The following is an 11,758-nucleotide window of genomic DNA, read 5'->3' on the forward strand; positions in this document are numbered from 1 at the left end:
CGGCGTTTCCAGAGGCCCTGGAGACCTGGGCCTGCTGTGCCAAGTCGGAGGAGCTACCAAGAAAAGGGCTGTGAGGGAAGGAGCCCCCGATCCCACGTTCTAACTCTGCCCCTCGTCTGTCGCCCCAGGTCTAAGCTGTCCCGCAGATGCCCAAGCCAGCTGAAGTACTGAGCGACTGCGGGAGCCCTCACTCGCCTTGGGTGATAAAGGAAGTGTTACCTCTCTCTGTGACTCTTGCTGGGTTCTCCCGTGTCACCTGTGGCTTCACTGCTGCCCCCTCACCCCCCACTGGTGCCAGCTCGTGTGTGCGTGGCCACTGCCCTGTGTTCTTCAGTGCTGAGACTCGTGTTAGTAGCATGTGGCCCAACAAAAGGAACAAGATTTACACACAGACACACAGCACGCACGGGACCCCCGAGGGGCTGCCGGCTTTCCCCGTGATTGTTGGTGTCTTTTGGCTTCCTCTTGTACGATGGGCCTCCCTCAGCACCACTCCGATGTCTGTCCTGCTGGCTTTGGAGACCTTTGTGTTTCAAGGCAACAACTCGCTCGTGGTTCTTTCCTCTGTTTGTGACGTCACTGTCATGGTTCTTGGGTGGCTTAGAGACACGTCCGGCTTTGTAAGAACCTGAGAGAACAAAACCTCCTCCTCCCCTCCCCCATCTCTTTGCCATGGCCACTTCCTGCACCTCTGTTCAGAGAAAAGGCTGCCGTGAGCTTGGAAAGGCAACAGTTGTATTCTGCCAGTCAAAATTGAACTTCTTAGAGCAGAGTCATGGAATGTTCCTCAGTGTAAGGGAAGAGACCTGCATGGCCCGGGCTGCTGGCTGCTGCACTCCTGGTGCAAGAAAGAGGACTTGAGAGGCCACAGACAAAGCAGTGGTCACGAGGGCAGTGGGTAGTGGGCAGCGGGAGCCTGGGGCCCCTCCCACGGGGTCCCTGAGCGCTGCCCTGCTCTTCAACAGCATCCTGTTCTGCCTGGCCGCTGGCAGCGGTGCCATAGGTTAGTTAACACAGTGTCACACGAGTCTGCCAAGGGTTCCTGGCGTGATGTCTCTGGCCGATCTTAGAACTGATTGCTGGGTGGCACCTCTGAGATGGTGTCACTGCCCTCCGAGTGTCCGCTGGGAAGCCTGCCTCCAAACCCGTGGTCAACTGCCAGGCCGCTTGCCAACCCCAACTCAAGAAGCAGGCTCCCTCTGCCCCCACCCTGCCCCCACTCCAGGCAAAAGCAAACACACGTCCCTGGGGCTGGCACCGTCCCCTGCCTGGAACTCCTCCTCTCTCCTGCCGCTCCATCTAGTGCAGAGCCATTACCCCAGGAGAGAGGAGGAAGCTCTCCGCTGAGATGCCTTTTGCTTTGCCGTCAGTGAATTTTCCAGGATGGGTACAGGAAGAACGGGGCTGCCAGGGTACCAGCTATCCGGAGTGGTTTTATGCCATCCTGACTTCCCCAGTTCCCCAGTTTGACCATCGCCCTGGCCTCCAGAAGGGATCTGCTTGCCCCACCCCTGACATGGAAGGCACCAAGATGGCTTGGAGCATGGCGGCTGGGGGTGTTCTGCCCTGCGCTGCCCAGGGCTCTGCCCTCGTGTCCAGCCCATGAGGTGGCTTCTTTCAGAAGTCCAGGCTGCAGCTGCTTTCTGGTGTTCACTGCGCCGGGAGGAGGCAGCAGGTGCCGAAGCGCAGCGTCCCGATGCTGGTGACTTGCACACCCTCACCAGAGGTCAGCAGTGGCTTGGGCTGGATCTGTGGACACTGTTGTCTGCTCCCCTACCATGAGTCCCGAAGAGTTAGTGCATTGCTTTCTAAGCACACATGCGTGTTTAACGTAGCTAGGGGTTTCCTCCCGTGTCATGGTTACAGTATGCCCTCTGCAGACCACACACGTCCAGCCGGCCTGTCTGTGCCACAAGGCACTGCTGGCCTGGAATCAGATCTCCCTTCAGAGGGTTACTTTGCAAGTGAGTCACGATGCTGTTCTTAGGACCCATGTGGGGAGGTGGGAGGCAGAGGGGGTACGAGGGGCTGTGGCACCCTGCAGTGCCGCTGGCATGTCTTCTGACTCCACACTGGCACGAACGTCTTTGCTTTGGAAGAGTGAGACACTCAAACATGCCACACTGCATTGGCTGCACATAACGTGCCCGAGTGGGGAGCGTCGTGTCCTGCAGGGACACCCAGGCAGGTCTGCACCCCCACACAAGGAGAGGCGTGGCTACCAGACACAGACCACTCCATGTGCCCGCATTTTCTAGGGACACATTTCCAACATGGAGCTGACACAGGTGCTGAAGTGGCACTGTGGGACAGTGGCTGAGAAAACTCTGAGGAGGCTGTGGCTGCAGCCACAGTGATGAAAAAGCAAAGAGGTCCGACCGTCACAAAAACCACCTTTTAAGGTGATTTTTACTTCTATTACATTAATTTTGATTATTTTTAAATTTAACTTTTCTGAAAGCACTCCTTTAATAAGGCAATGAAGTGCATGAGTGATATGAATTAAAGAAAAATAAATGCTAATAAAAAAATCTCCTTCTCCTCCCAACGCTCACTTGCTTTTCTTCCACCAGAGTAAAACAGCCTCACCAAATCCGCCTCGGAGTGCCACCTGCCCTGCCTCTGCAGCTGCCTGGGAGTCAGCCAGCTCTCAGGCCTCTGCGGGCCAGCCAGCCCTGCACCCAGGAGCAGGCAGGGCGCCTCTGCAGGCCAGTGGGCCCTGCAACCCAGCCCACTGCTCAGTGAGGCACAGGCCAGGGAAGCCAAGCTACCCCAACTGGAAAACGAGTGTCGTTGGGTAGAGTTCCACAGCAGCCAGGACTGTAGAGCCACTCAGATTCCTGAAGGTTCCTTGCTTGCTTAAGAGGAAGAAGGAAATGCGAGCTTTTCTGATAGCAAGAGGACTGCTCCTGGCAGTCTTCCAGAGCCACTCAAGTGTGCAAGGGGCATGTGTGCAGGGGGAGTGCACGTGTGTGGGAGTCCATGTGTGTGCAAGGGAGCACACGTGTGTGGGTGTGGCTTTGGCAGCACATGCTCGGCTCCTCTGCCCCCAGGTTGCGTTCTCCCGGGCTTCCCCGGACGGGGTTGCGCTTGCCTATGTTCTGACTTGAGTGTTTCATACCCCCTGGATTTCCTTTTTAAGCTGTGATGTTAACCTGCTCCTTACTAAGAACAGACTAACTGTGTACTGCTCTCAGAGGGCCTGGGAAGTGTGTGCAGAGGGCCTGGGGAGTGTGTGCAGAGGCGCTGCACTGCACCTGTCCCCCTGCATGCCCTTGCTCCCCCAGCCCCCTCGCTGCGGCAGAAGGACTCACCTGGGTGTGGGGGCCACAGCCGCCCAAGGGGGGCACGCATACATTCTCTGTGTCTGCCTGGGAAAACGAATGTATCCGCTGAGAGATGGGTTGCTGCTGCTGTTCAAAAGACCATTTATGAAATTAGAATTGGAGCTGAAAACCTTAGAAAAGCCATCAGTCATGCAGAGGAAGAAATTAGAGCTGATTGAAAGTTCATGTTACAAACCCACAGACAGGACGTCCGAGCTGAGGGCAGTCTCCTGTCGGGCCCTGGCCGCTGTGTGCTGTCACTCATGTCTTCGAGTTCATTTGTTGTCTCCATGCCACGTATTGTCGCATCAGCTCACCTGAGGGCTCCACCAGCCTCCTCCTGTGTCAGGCATCGTCCTAGACTCCATGGCTCTGAAGTCCTTGTCGAGATGCAAGTCTCTCGTCCCGTCCGCGTGCCCTCCCGCGAGCCCGTGAAGCGTAAGTGGCCTTCTGAACCAAGGACTTCGCGACCCATCTCCCCCATGGAGCTGAGCACATTAGCAACAATGTACATGATTGGTTGGGGATTTTCATTTTCATGTTTTATTTTGTAAATACGATCTGATGTTGGGAGCTTGAGTATACAGATTGTAAATACAGTTCTCGTATTTGTACTAACCTGGGTCCGGCTGCGTAGCCTTAGCTGTGCAGTGCAGACATCATCTGTGTACGGTAACCTTGCACCACAGAACTGTTAGTGAATGAGGAAACAGTAATAAAGGTGAAAAGAGTGCGTCTGCAGACACTTCTCGTGTGTTTGTTCCTGCGCCCTGGGCAAGTGAGTCGTGCAGAATGTTTCTCATGTTGCAGAGGTAATGTTTTCTTTTCAGAAGCCGTGGCGCCTGACCTACACGCTCCTTTCTGTACTCAGAACAGTTTTGCGCACGCTCAAAGCTGCTGGGATGCTGTTTCTTTGCAAGTTTTCCCATCCCACCTAGCCGGTGGCTGGGTGCCCACCACACCACCCCAACCAGGAGCCCCATCATGCCACACGGCGGGGAGGGTTCTGAGGACAGATCAGGATGGGTGCCACTGAGGGCTTATTTGACATGTATAGGGTGATTTCTGGGTGCTTCCACAGACTAGGCTACTGTACCAGTGGGCAGTTGGGAAAAGATGAGAGGGGGGATATTAGAGGACCTCCCTGGAGTGTGCACAGAAGCCAGGGCTGGGAGCAGACCAGGCCAAGCTAGGCTGCAGCACCCACGGTAGGTCTGGGGTCATTCCAACTGGACTACTGTGCCTTCCAGCATATGCATGAAAGCTGCGGCCAGAATGGGCTAGCTGCAGCACCCACCAACACCTATGGTTTCATAGGATTGGGGATGGGCCACGCTGGCCTGAGTTGCCAAACCCGCCAGTACCTGTGAGAAACAGGCATGGAGGTGGCCCTGGTAGGGGTTCTTTAGGTTGCCCCTACTAGGCTGTAGCAGCCACCAGTACACACAGCTGGAGCTAGAGGTGGACTGGACTAGGCTAGGCTGCAGCACCTGCTGGCAAAAGTTAGGACTGGGGTCAGGCCAGTCCAGACCAGGTCACACCACCTGCCAGTAAGTGCCAGGACTGCAGGTGGGCCATGCTAAGTTGGGCAGCAATACCTGCCAGCAAGGATGGAGATCAGAGCTGAGGGCAGCCTTAGTAGGGGAACTTTGGGGAGGCCCCTGCTGAACTGAACATTTTATTAGTGCTTACGAGACCCAAGGCTGGGAGTGAGCCACAGTGGGCTGGAATGCAGCAGCCACTAGCATGTACAGAAACCAGGGTTGGGGGCAGGTCTGGTGGTTCTTCAGGGTTACCCCAGCGGGACCACAGCACTCTCCTGTGTGTGCTTGAGCTGGACAGGGGGTAGGCTGGGATGAATGTGGGTGCAGCACCCACCAGTTCTGAAAGTTGGTGTGGGGAACAGGACTGGCCACCCAGTTGCTCTCAACAGTAAGTGGCTGGTGAAGGAAACGGGCCAAACCCCACCCTACACCAGCTAGTGCACACGAGAGCCAGGTCTGGGAACCTCCCAGGGAAGGCTTTTAGGGCACTCCCCAACAGAACCTTCATGCTTGATCCCTGACCTCGGAGGAAATCTCAGACATGTGGTCCAACCCTGGAGTGCAGGTTGCAGGGCTGGGCCACCTCAGTTTCTGACACCTGTGCAATAGAGAACGTACCTAGATACACACTAAAGATAAGACAGCCAGCTCATCTGAGCCATCAGAGGACCTCGAGTGCCTCTTCAAAGGATGAGAAGAAGGGCAGGTTGAACAACACTCCAGGCCAGGCTCTACAGCCAGCTTCCCCAGGCCGCAAGCAGGATGCTAGATGGGAAGTGGAGCAGCTGGGACATAAACAGTGCCCATATGGGATGCTGGTGCAACAGGTGGAGGATTAGGCTGCTATGCTACTGCACCAGGCTCTCAGAACCCATCACAAAATGAAGATTAAGGCAGAATGGGAGACCCAAATAATTTGCTGTATCACCAATCAAAGCGCTCCAGAAAGATGTGGCCCACATATGCAGGAAACAGATTTTCTAGTACCGATCTCTCATGGGGTACTACTTGCACAAAATTCTTTTGTTTCACAGCCAGCTCGTTCGTGCTGAGTCACTGCGTCAGTGCCCATGGCGGCCAGAGCTGGACTGAATACAGAGGAGCAGCTGGTGCAGTGAGCCCTGAAGGCTCTGAGGGGGAGGAGGAAAGGCTTGTGCCCTCCTGGCCTCGGGCACCTCCAAGCTCTCAGGAGCAGCCCTGCCCTAGCAAGGCAGCTGGCGGCAAACTGAGCATGTTGGTGGGTGCTGCCAAAGAAAGCCTGTGGGCATGAGGCCAAAGAAGTGGGAGAAAGAGGACAGAGAGTTCTCTCAGAGATTTTATTGTGAGGGGAAAAAACGAGGCACCTGGAAGGGATGGGAGTCAATGAAAGGGATTGATTGATTTGTGTGAATGTCATCTGTTTATTTGCAAGGCAGAGTCACAGAAAGACGTTCCATCTGCTGGCTCACTCCCCAGATGGCTGCCGTGACTGCCGCTGGGCCAAGCTGCACCAGAAGACAGGAAGTCCAGGTCTCCCAAGCACTTGAGCCATCCTCTGCTGCTTCCACGGCACATCGCAGGGAGCTGGAGTGGAAGTAGAACAGCCAGGACTTGAACCTATGTTCGTATGTAATGTTGGCAACAGTGGGCCGTGACATTGACACTGAAGGAGTGGGGGTTTTTTGTTTGTTTGTTTGATTTTAAGATTTATTTATTTTTATTGGGAACTGAGATATACAGAGAGGAAGAGAGACAGAGAGGAAGATCTTCCATCCATTGATTCACTCCCCATGTGGCTGAAAAATCTGGAGCTGAGCCAATCTAAAGCCAGGAGCCTGGAGCCTCTTCCACATGAAGGCAAAGCAGGAACAGGGCATTGCAGATGGATTCTGAAACTGACAGGAAGGTGGAGACAGATTCTGATGGCTGAGTCGGAATACATATAGAGTCGGATATACAGAGAGGAGGAGAAGCAGAGAAAGAATTTCCATCTAATGATTCATTCCGCGATAGCCGGAGCTGAGCCCAGGTGAAACCAGGAGCCAAGAGCTTCTTCCAGGTCTTCCAATCAGGTGCAGGGTCCCAAGGCTTTGGGTCATCATCGACGGAACTCCCAGACAAGCAGGGAGCTGAATGGAAAGCGGGGCTGCTGGGGTTAGGACCAGGGCCCATGTGGGATCCTGGCACATTTCAGGCCAGAATTTTAGCCACTAGGACATGGCGCCAGGCCTGGCTTTTCTTTTCTTTCTTTTGTTTTTTAAAGATTTAGATTATTGAAAAGTCAGCTATACAAGGAAGAGGAGAGGCAGAGAGAAAGAATATCCATCTGATGATTCACTCCATGATAGCCGGAGCTGAGCCTACGTGAAGCTGGGAGCCAGGAGTTTCTTCCAGGTCTCCCAATCAGGTGAAGGATCCCGAGCTTTGGGCTGTACTCAACTGAACTCCCCGGGCCACAAGCAGAGAGCTGAATGGGAAGCAAGGCCAGCGGGACTCAATCCAATACCCATATGGGTCCTGGTACTTGCAAAGTGAGGACTTCTCTAGTCTGCCGTACCTAACCCTGTATGTAGGTTTGATGCTCTGAAATTCACACACACGTGGGTTCTCTCCTTAACTTGAATGTTCTATATTCTGAATTTCTTCTTCGTACTCTGAGCTAAGACATATAAGACAAGTGAATCTCAGGGTCAAGCCACAACTTGAAGACAGAGTTTGAGCAATTAAAATCTACTGGGGGAGACTATTGTATTGTGGCATAGCAAGCTAGGCTCTGGCTCCTGGCTTCGGCTTGGCACAGGCCTGGCCTTTGAGGCCATTGAGGAATCAATCAGCAGGTAGACCTTTAGCTCTCTCCTCCAATGCCAGCAGCCCAAATGGGTACTGATTCAACACCGAGTTTTTTCTCTTCAGATGCCTGCTAAGATGTGTGGGAAAGCAGTGCAAGGAGGCTCGACTGCTTGGGCCCCTGCACGCACATGGAAGACCCAGCAGGAGCTCTTGGTCTCTAGATTTGGCCCGGCTTAGGCCCACAATACCTGCTTAGGGAGTGAACCAGCAAAAGGAACATCTGTCTCTCAGTATTTCTGTTTCCCTAAGTCTGTCATTGAAACAAATTAATAATTGTCTAAAAACTGTTACAAATATTTTTGTGGAACAAGGAGCCAGAACCAGGGCTGGCTGCATTCCTGAGCTGCCCAGGGGACTGATGCCTGGCAGTCCCAAGGCAAGGAGGAGCAGTGCAGGGTGGGCACCTGGTGCGGCCTCTGCTCCTCACAGACCCTCCTTGTCACACAGGGGCCAGTGTTTCCTTTGGAGCAGTGCAGCTGCACCCAGGTGGCCTGGGTCTGAGGCTGAGTGGGGCCTGCTTTGTTTGATCTGGTCAAAGGGAGGCCAGCCCTGAGGTATCAGCTGTGTTCATGGACCTCAGGGTGTCCTGGCATGGGCTCACTCCCTCTGCATTGGCACTGCAGCGAAGCCAGGGATATCCGGGCATGTTGTATCCCTCAAGAATATTGAAGTTTCCACTGGAAAACCAGCGGGGAGCATCCTGGAGGTTGATCAGATGTACAACATCAGACTGGCATTAACATGTTTTATTTGTTGCCATGAGGGCAATGCAATGTTGAGAACAGAACATGGAATGCCACACTTAGCCTACTCCACATGAAAACACAAGAACAACCTGGGCTCTGACCAGATCATCCCATGCCAACTGTCCCAGCAACCCTCCTCACTCACACCAACCCTGGGCCTGGCAAGTCCCTCTTCCCAGGCTGCTCTGCCCCTGCATGCTGCAGCTAGAGTCTCAGCCCGTCCTGCCCACCCCCATCCCAGCTCCTCGCTGCAAGTGTCCGGAAGGAAGATCTGGCTTGTGTACACAATTAGTCCTGCAAGTAGCACTCACACCACTTACGGAGCTTTAGGCCGAACACCATCCATCGTGAACAATTAGAGCAGGGGACAGTGCTGAACAAAACTTGCTTAGGCTGTCTTCTTCTTTGCAGCCTGCGCAACAGCTCCGCACAGTGCTGGAAAAACCTCGGCGCGTGGGCGATGCCCTGGGTGCGGTAACTCTCCAGGGGAGCTGGGTACTGCTCCACTCTCAGCGCACTGAGGCTGCCTGTGTGCTCCACGAGCTCCTCCATCATGGCCATGGAGATGCCGTTCCCCAAAAAATTGAAGGTGCTGAGCTGGTAGCACTGGCTCAGGGCCGGCAGCATGGCGTTGAGATGGGAGTCTGTCATCTCGCAGTGCAGCAAGTCCAGGGTCATGAGTGTGGCGGCCACTCTCTCCAGCAGGACTCTGAGCGGCTCCGGGCTGATGTGGGTCAGTGGGATGCCACTCAGGTACAGGTGTTGGAGTTCGCACAGGCTTGGGCACTGGGACAGGGAGCAGACATCCACTTCAGAGAGCAGGCAGCCCGTTACAGAGAGGGCCTCCAGGGGGCTCCTCAGGCACCTGGGGAGACACCGAGAATGAGTCCTGCAGCATGACACCAAGGAGGGAGACATCTGTTTGGGCCAAGCCCCAAAGCCCCAGATCCCACTCACGCCCACCCTCACCAACACCCAGTGTGCTCCAGCCCAGTGCAGACCCGTCCGTCCAGTTAACCACTCTCAGGCTGAGGCCTCCCACTGCCACTGGAGTGACTGGATCAAGTTCACAAAACCTCTCAAGACAGCTTTCCTCACCTGTCCAGCAGGGTGCCACTTGTCTGGGCTGGGCCTGGCCAGGGGGAGACACGGATAAAGCTCAGATCCTGGCCAGTTGCAGCAACAGCCCTGTGTGTGCCCTCCCAAAAGGCCCCACTCACAGCCCTGCACCCCAGAACCACCTGTCACCTTTCGCATGCATTTCTCGCAGCTCACACACCTGCCCGGGGCTCCAGGCACCAGACACAGGCTCACCCTGCCCACACAGGTGCTGAGTGGACAGCTGACATTTTAAGGTGCCTTCTTCGCTGACCTACTTTTGCAGACATACTTCTTGAAGAATTGCCAAACTCACCCTGATGATCAGAACGTGCTCCCTCCACCAGCTAGCTTCCTGTCACTGAGCCCTCTGCCTCAGTCCTCAGGCTCAGGATGAAGTAGGAATCCTTGCGTGTGACTCACTGGCCCATGGCTGCGGGCTGGCCCACGGTCAGTGGCCACTCTGCCCTTCCAAGCCAGCTTGCCTTTGGCTCTCACCTGAGCACCTGCTCCAGGTTGTCCTCCAGGAAGCAGACAGAAGCCAAATGAAGGTTGCGAAGGTGGGGCAGCTTGGCAAGCTGGGCGGCGAAATCTGAGTTGAACAGCTCCTTGTGCTCTGGGGTGACGTGGTTCAGTCGGCCGTAGTGGGAGACACACAGTGTGTGAAGGCTGCTCATCCCGTCCAGGTAGGGAGCCAACTCTGTCAGGGTGAAGAGGAGCTGGGTGGAGTCCACTTGCACCTCCTGGGTGCAGCTGAGATCCAGAACGTCCAGGATTCTGCTGAAAGTGTGGATGCTCTTCACCGAGATCTTGAGCTGGTGACAGCACAGGTGCACCAGCCTGGCTCTCTCCTTCACCCACAGAAGCAGGTGGGGGAGGAACTGATCCTGAATGACCTCGGGGACGTAGATGTTGGCTATGACCTTCAAGGCTGACTTGGGCCGCTTGTGCTCCACTGGCTGCCTCCTCGCCTTGGGCTCATCATCTATGCTCTGAGCCCACAGATTCCAGATGTTCCAACCAGCATCCCTTAAATCCAGCACGTGCAGCTTCCCTCTCCTGTGGGTCAAACAGGGAAGACTCAGCGAGGAGCAGAGTGGATTCTGAGCTGGGAAGCCCACACCTCATACCCTGCTGCTGGCTTTCTTCCCCTTTCCCCATTTATTTGTTTGTCTATTTTTTTATTCATTTGTGTACTTAATTATTTCTTCCTTGGTCCTTGCAGAGGTGAGGGGATCGGGACTACAGACCTTTTGGGCCGCTGGTAAGGATGGCAAGGCTCAGGGAGGGGAGGATGGGAAGAGGGCTGAGAGCCCTGAGTCAGCAGGGAGGGAAGGGGCCTCCCCTCTCCTCTATGTCTATCTTGAATTCATGCCCATTTGTGCACAGCTCCTGCCTGGTCCCCACTACCCAGTGCCTTCAAGTACCCCTGGGAAGAGGCAGGAACGTGTCCCCTCTGTCACCTCAGGAAGCCCTTCCCCAGTGGCACTCAGGGGACCTGATCTCTCTCAGCTGCCTCTCTTGCTCTCCAAAGAAACTTCTGCATCGTCCTGGAGTCCTCCATCCTTCCCGAGCCCATCTCTCTTGCCTGGACCTGTGTGTCAGTTACCTGGAGTCAGAGTTCTGGGCGTACATCAGGTCGATCCCATCCAACACAGCTTTCAGGTTGTCCACCTGCTTCCTCTTCATGAGAGCGCCCAGCCGCAGGACTTCAAAGGGCCAGACCCTCACCATGGCCTTCAGGATGTTCAGGAGCCTCCTGTTGAAGACTTCCACAAAGAGCGCAGGGAACATCTCTCTGGGAAGCTGGTCCAGACTCAGGATGGCCAAGGCCTCATTACTCAGCAGGCTCTTCTGTGCCAAGTGCAGGAGTCTAGGGGGGGACCTGCTGCTCGTCCTGCTGAGTCCTGAATGACAACCCTGGGGAAACATCTGGGGAGAAAAGACCTTTCAGGAGAGCTCCAAGCAAGCCCTGAGTCACCCAGTCAAGGACCCCATCTCAAACTGCCACCACGGATGTGCAGGACTCCTAGTCACCCCAAGTCTCCTCTGTGCCTCTTGACCACACTGCACATGTCAGCCTCACCCGACACTCCGACACTCCTCAGGCCCTGAGGTGGCTGTAATGGGGCCAGTGGCCCATCTGTACCGACCACTGTGTCACCAAGGAGAGGACCAGTGAGGCAGCCTGCAAATGCCCTCGCCCTGGAAGCAA

General features: G+C 55.1%; 2 protein-coding genes across 4 annotated transcripts in view; one reads left to right on the forward strand and one right to left on the reverse strand.

The window, feature by feature from the left end:
* KIF1B (kinesin family member 1B) overlaps positions 1–4,067 on the forward strand; it is a 152,513-nt gene extending 148,446 nt beyond the window's left edge. For all 3 annotated transcript variants that reach the window (XM_040987888.1, XM_040987889.1, XM_040987890.1), the window contains one exon: positions 129–4,067. In XM_040987888.1, the coding sequence (XP_040843822.1) occupies positions 129–171 (43 nt within the window). In that variant the 3' untranslated portion in view covers positions 172–4,067. The remainder of the gene's footprint in view (positions 1–128) is intronic.
* Positions 4,068–8,667: 4,600 nt separating this feature from the next.
* On the reverse strand, positions 8,668–11,475 carry LOC121161287 (PRAME family member 8-like). Its single transcript, XM_040987595.1, has 3 exons — positions 11,153–11,475; positions 10,042–10,602; positions 8,668–9,310 (listed from the first exon to the last, which is right to left on the reverse strand). Exons 1-3 carry the CDS (start codon positions 11,473–11,475, stop codon positions 8,734–8,736), a joined length of 1,461 nt encoding a protein of 486 aa, XP_040843529.1. The 3' UTR covers positions 8,668–8,733.
* Between the last annotated feature and the right edge of the window lie 283 nt (positions 11,476–11,758).

The sequence above is a fragment of the Ochotona curzoniae genome, unplaced genomic scaffold (assembly GCF_017591425.1).
Source record: "Ochotona curzoniae isolate NIBS_2020 unplaced genomic scaffold, NIBS_Ocur_1.0 contig_4792, whole genome shotgun sequence".
Classification (NCBI taxonomy): domain Eukaryota; kingdom Metazoa; phylum Chordata; class Mammalia; order Lagomorpha; family Ochotonidae; genus Ochotona; species Ochotona curzoniae.

Excerpts from the sequence above, each read along its gene's own strand:
- LOC121161287 (XM_040987595.1), bottom strand. The coding sequence starts at position 11,475 with ATGTTTCCCCAGGGTTGTCATTCAGGACTCAGCAGGACGAGCAGCAGG. Across the intron at positions 10,603-11,152 it reads GCCCAGAACTCTGACTCCAG|GAGAGGGAAGCTGCACGTGC; the intron begins GTAACTGACACA and ends TTTGACCCACAG. Across the intron at positions 9,311-10,041 it reads AACCTGGAGCAGGTGCTCAG|GTGCCTGAGGAGCCCCCTGG; the intron begins GTGAGAGCCAAA and ends GTGTCTCCCCAG.